Raw genomic sequence first — 6185 nt, 5'->3', positions numbered from 1 at the left:
CAAACAATTTTTTTCACCATTTATGGTCCTCTATCACACTTTAAAAAGTTTGCACTTGGGAACCTAACACCCTGTATATATGTATATACATATATATACAGCAATTCCACAGAAAAACGATATAGTGTATCTCCAATTGTCGTGAAACTTGGTGGGCTTGTAGTTCTTCGGAAATAATTAGAAAATTAAGGTATTTCAAAACTAAAAATTTTCAAAAAATCGTAACTCGGGACCAAAGAGGTACCTGTAGGATAGGACACATAGCTGAAGATCCCAAGTGTAATGCTAACTTAACTTGATATGTAACAATGCAATCTGACAACACTGTAATGAGAGAGAAGGTAGAAAGCGAGTGGCTGGCGTGTGCGTCGGGAGTGGCGTCCAAAAACGGAGAATAAAAACCTGTGGTAAAAGACGATTATTTTTGGTATTTAATACTGTTCCGAACTCTACAATTGGCGACGAGGATGGGATTCAAGGTAAGAATTCGTTTTCGTGAAATCGCATATAAAAATGCCAGGAAAAACTTGTTGAAATCCGTGTTAGTTTTGCTAAAGAAGAAGAAGAAGGAGACGTAGCCGACGGCAGAAAAGTCTGCTTCAATAGATTCTCAGCCATCGGTTTACTGTTACTACTGTATGTGTGTGAACTGTTTGATTTATTTGGCAATCATTGATGATGGTGATGATTATCAGCAAGTCGGGAATGTTTACGAAATGTGTTTTGGGAACGGAAAAAAAAAGTGAAACGTGCAGGCAGGAAGTGCTGGAGCATTTTGATGCTCCTGATGCTGCTGATAAGCATTTTGTTATTAAATTGGTGAATTGGTTCTTTTTTTTTGGATGAAAGAATGACGAAGTGATATATGTGCGGGATGTATGTACCTGTGGGAGTAACAGGAGGGAAGAAAACAAGATTTTCTTCCGGGTGCTGATGATTTAGTGCGTACCTGTTGGCAGACAGGAGGGGAGAAAGTGTTTTCACCCGGGTGCTTATGACATCGTTTGTACCTGCTAAAGCAGGAGGTGAATAATGATTGATTCACGGGTGCCTAATTAGAATGTTGGATAAATGAAAATGCACGTACCTGTTATTTCAACAGGAGGGGAGCATGTTGAGCTCCCGGGCGCTTGTATTTGTACCTGTGCATTGATAGGTGGTGAACACTGTTTCACGGGCTAAGCAATGGAATAATATTGTATATTGTTTATATGGGCTAATGAAGGATAATAAAGATTAAGAAAAAAATAGGGTTGGACGTTTTTCTGTTAGTTTGCAATTGTGTTTACTGTTGATTTCAGATGGAAGACTCTCGTCCGCTGCCGCAGTTTCGCTGCGACGAGATTGAAAAACAGAAGTTGCACAAAGAATGGAAGACCTGGAAGTGTGCCTTGGAGTGTTACTTTGACGCATACGGGATTTGCGATCAACAACAAAGAAGGGCAAAGCTTCTGCACTTGGGTGGCCCGCAGTTGCAGCGCGTCTTCCAGAATCTGCCGGACCGTGAGAACTTCCCGTTAGTGTCGCTCGAAAAACAGTGGTACGATGTGGCTATCAATGCTCTGGATGCATTCTTTCAGCCGTATCGCCAAGATTGTCTCGAGCGGTACAAATTGCGCCAAATCAAACAGAAGAAGAGCGTTTTGCAGATTTCATGCTCCGCCTGCGTCAGCAGGTATCTGATTGCGGCTTCGATAAATATTCCGAGGATGTTAAGGACGTTCTGACGGAGGTCTTTTTGATCGACGCAATTATTGAAGGGTGTCAATCCCAGGAGCTTCGACGTCGAATACTGCAGCAGGATAGGGCGTTGGCTGAAATCGAGGCTTTAGGTGTGACACTGGAAGGGATTGACAACCAGGTCAAAGGTTTTGGTGGAAGATATAAGCAAAATGAAGCAGATCAGAGGGTATTCAGGATCGGTGCTGCACAAATTCCGTTTCATAAGAGGAGAAACCAGCAGGAGCAGGAGAAGCGCAAATTCGGTGCAAGGGATGGAATCAAATGCTTCAACTGTGCGCGACGTGATCATATCTCGACATCTGAAACATGCCCAGCCAGAGGTAAAGTCTGCCGAACTTGTAAGATCGTCGGACATTTTGAATCATGCTGTCGGTCACGTAAGTTTGGTAAGGCACCCGCGGAAGCTAAGAAGGTACGAGCGGTAGAAGAGTCGGGACCCGTTGCTCTTCCGGGAGATGAATCAATTGAGTCTGCTTCCAAAACTTATTACACCTTCCACGCCGGAAATGAGAGCAACGTGATTGCCTGTAATGTTGGTGGTGTCCAGTTGAATTTGCTTGTGGACTCTGGCTCGGATGTGAATTTGATTCCTGATAATGTGTGGGAGTACCTCAAACAGGCAAAGGTAACTGTTCAGCAGTGCGTAAAGGGAAGTGACAAGGTGCTGAAAGGATACGCTAACGACAACCCGCTACCGATTCTAGGCACATTCAGGGCGAATGTGGACGTGGGCCAGAAAACCGTGCAGGCAGAATTCTACGTGATTGTTGGCGGTCAACGAAGCATCTTCGGTGACAAGACTGCAAAAGAATTGGGAATTCTTTATGTGGGTCTGCATGTTAACCAAATCGATTCAGCGGTTGTTCCCTTCCCGAAGATCAAGGATGTACAAGTGCAAATCCACACCGATCCGGATATCAAGCCCGTTTTCCAACCAGTCAGGCGTGTACCTATTCCACTGGAGGCCGCTGTGGATAGAAAACTGGACGCACTTCTAGCGATGGACATCATCGAAGTGAAAAGCGGACCTGCTACTTGGGTCTCACCTTTGGTCGTTGTTGGGAAGAAAAATGGTGAGCCAAGAATTTGTCTCGACCTTCGACGCGTAAATCAGGCCGTACTGCGTGAACGGCATCCTATGCCGGTCGTAGAAGAATACCTTGCAAGGTTGGGAAAAGGCACGATCTGGAGCAAGCTCGACATTAAGGATGCATTTCTACAGGTGAGTCGTTAAGCTACATGATTATTAATAAATACAACAGTTTCAAATAATGTGTTTCGTTAGGTTGAATTAGCTCCAGAATCGAGAGATGTCACCACGTTCATTACGAACAAAGGCCTTTTTCGTTTTAAACGACTTCCATTTGGTTTGGTGGTTGCACCCGAGCTATTTCAGAAGGTCATGGACCAGATTTTAGCTGGGTGCGAAGGTACTCATTGGTACCTTGATGATGTTATCGTAGAGGGGAAAGACCTGCAGGAACATGATAAGCGATTAAATGAAGTATTGAAGCGTTTTGAGGACAGGTCAGTTCTTCTAAACTGGGATAAATGTGTGTTCAGGGCTGAAAAGGTTGAGTTTATTGGTCACCACATTTCTGACGAGGGCATTCTTCCATCAAGTTCGAAGATCGACGCCATTCTATCTTTTCGTCGGCCAGAAAACGCATCAGAGGTTCGAAGTTTTTTTGGGTCTTGCCAACTATTTAAATAAGTTCATTCCCAACTTGGCGACTCTCGACGAACCTCTGCGAAAACTTCTTCGATCTGACTCCAACTTTATTTGGAATGGGGAGCACGAACAAGCATTCGACCAAATTAAAGTGGCAATGGCAAACGCACAATCATTGGGATTTTTCAAAACGGAAGATCGTACCGCAGTAATGGCTGACGCTAGCCCAACAGGACTAGGGGCTTTGCTTCTTCAGACTGATAGGTCAGGGAACAGTAGAATCGTTAGTTGTGCATCCAAGTCGCTAACAGAAACAGAGAAGAAGTATTGCCAGACTGAGAAAGAAGCGTTGGCAATTGTCTGGAGTGTTGAACGATTTTACACTTATTTGTACGGAAGTGAATTTGACATCCTCACAGATTGTAAGGCTCTTCAGTATCTGTTCACTGCTCGTTCAAGGCCTTGTGCCAGAATTGAGCGGTGGGTTTTAAGATTGCAAGCGTTCGACTATAAGGTAATCTACATACCAGGTGAGAAGAATACTGCCGATGTGTTGTCGCGACTCGGAACGCTTACTGCAGTTCCGTTTGATCCTTCTGAGGAACTCGCTATTCGGCAAATTGCGCTGCATTCGGTGACAACAGCTGCTTTGGACTGGAGAGAGATTGTGAAAGCTTCGCAAGAGGATCCAGAGATTTGCGACGTTCTTGAGCACCTTGAACATGACAGACCAGACGAATTACCGCTATCATTCCGTATAGTGGCAAATGAGCTTTGTAGGTGCGAAGATGTGCTTTTGCGATCTGATAGGATAGTTATACCATCTGCTCTACGTGATCGTGTACTGCGTGTAGCTCATGAGGGTCACATAGGAATGCGGATGATGAAATCTCATCTTCGTAGTGCGGTGTGGTGGCCCAAAATGGACATTGCAGTGGAACATTTTGTTAAGAACTGCCGTTCATGCACTCTGGTGTCTGCACCCGATCCACCGCTACCGATGATCCGAAAGGATTTGCCATATGGACCCTGGGAGGATATAGCTGTAGATTTTCTGGGTCCCTTGCCAGAAGGCCAAACGCTCTTCGTCGTCGTGGACTACTACAGCCGTTTCATAGAGGTATGTGAAATGGTGCAGACCACCGCTAAGGATACCATTTTGCAGCTCTCCAAGATGTTCTGTCGGTATGGTGTGCCCATTACACTACGCGCTGATAATGGACCGCAATTGAACTGTGAAGAGCTCCGAAGTTTTTGCGACGAAATAGGTGTAAGATTAGTGAACACAATACCCTATTGGCCACAGCAAAATGGGGAAATCGAGCGTCAGAACCGGTCAATCTTGAAAAGATTGAAGATAGCTCAGGAGCTTGGCCAAGAGTGGAGGAGAGTTCTGGATCAATACATTCTGTCGTATCATTCCACCCCACATCCCACAACAGGACGATCCCCTTTCGATTTGATGTTCGGAAGGCGAATGCGAAGCAAACTTCCTCAAGTACCTCGAGAAGTACATATCGATGAAGAAACAAGCGATCATGATCGTTTACAAAAAGAGAAAGGTAGAGTTTATGCTGACAAAAAGCGACGAGCCCAGGAGAGCGACATTGAAGTTGGAGCAAAGGTAGTGGTTAAAAGATTTCGGAAAGATAACAAGCTGAGTACAGACTACTCACCGGAAGAACACACAGTTATTCGACTGAAAGGAGCTGACGTAACGCTTCGATCATTGGAAACCGGAAAGGAATGCCGTCGTAATATTGCGCACTTGAAGAAATTGCCAGAGAATTCACCAGACAACGATAACGAGTCAAGGCCAGAACCACCAACAGAAGAAGTGTTGCCCAAATGTCAGGAAGGAGGAAATCACAAAGGACAAGGTACAGGTTCAGCCGGTGAGCTTCCTGTGCAAGACCACGATACAAACCATCCGAGACAGCTGCTGCGCCGCGAACGTAGGGAACCTGTGAAGTTCCAGGATTATCTTTCACACTAAAATAAAGTTAAAGGGGGATTGTAGGATAGGACACATAGCTGAAGATCACAAGTGTAATGCTAACTTAACTTGATATGTAACAATGCAATCTGACAACACTGTAATGAGAGAGAAGGTAGAAAGCGAGTGGCTGGCGTGTGCGTCGGGAGTGGCGTCCAAAAACGGAGAATAAAAACCTGTGGTAAAAGACGATTATTTTTGGTATTTAATACTGTTCCGAACTCTACAGTACCCTGGATTTATAATTTTATCAGAAAATCAGAAAATTTGGCGTAACATATCAAAAAATCAGAGATGTATGTTTCTTAGTCTTTGAGATATGATTTTTTGAAAATAAAGGGTCAAATTTTCCCATACAAGACACTTTTTTAAATTTGCTTATATTTTGATTCCTTATAATATTATGGATACCAAAACCACCAGGAATCACTTTTAAAAGCAATACTATGCAAAGTTTTATGAGAATTTGCAATTTTAGAGTAGCTAGTACTAAAATATATGACTCTCTATATTCAAAAAATCATATCTCAAAAACAAAACAACATACATTTCTGATTTTTTGATATGTTTCGCCAAATTTCCTGAATTTTCTGATAAAAAATATAAAACCAGGGTACCTTTTTGGTCTCAAGACCATGAAAACGTGAAAAAAAAACTAATATATTTGCATATTTTATAGTACTCTTTACATTTTAGCCCCTTTAACGTATTTTTCCTGAAAACTACAATTCAATAGCTCTCACACAAAAAAAGGAGTTCAAAATCGATCAACTG

General features: G+C 43.3%; 1 protein-coding gene across 1 annotated transcript; it reads left to right on the top strand.

Moving 5' to 3' along the window:
• The first annotated feature begins 230 nt into the window (after positions 1 to 230).
• LOC134285358 (uncharacterized protein K02A2.6-like) lies at positions 231 to 5603 on the top strand. Its single transcript, XM_062845940.1, has 2 exons — positions 231 to 2965; positions 3029 to 5603. The coding sequence occupies exons 1-2, from the start codon at positions 1655 to 1657 to the stop codon at positions 3455 to 3457; spliced, it is 1740 nt and encodes a 579-aa protein (XP_062701924.1). The 5' UTR covers positions 231 to 1654; the 3' UTR covers positions 3458 to 5603.
• Positions 5604 to 6185: the final 582 nt, after the last annotated feature.

Source organism: Aedes albopictus, chromosome 1 (genome assembly GCF_035046485.1).
Source record: "Aedes albopictus strain Foshan chromosome 1, AalbF5, whole genome shotgun sequence".
NCBI classification, from domain to species: Eukaryota; Metazoa; Arthropoda; class Insecta; order Diptera; family Culicidae; genus Aedes; species Aedes albopictus.
The sequence above is the reverse complement of the archived record's forward strand: the minus strand, read 5'-3'. Positions and strand labels throughout refer to the sequence as shown.

Coding starts and splice junctions, on each gene's coding strand:
- LOC134285358 (XM_062845940.1), top strand. CDS start 1,655: ATGCTCCGCCTGCGTCAGCAGGTATCTGATTGCGGCTTCGATAAATAT. Junction 2,966..3,028: donor TTAAGGATGCATTTCTACAG/GTGAGTCGTTAA, acceptor GTGTTTCGTTAG/GTTGAATTAGCTCCAGAATC.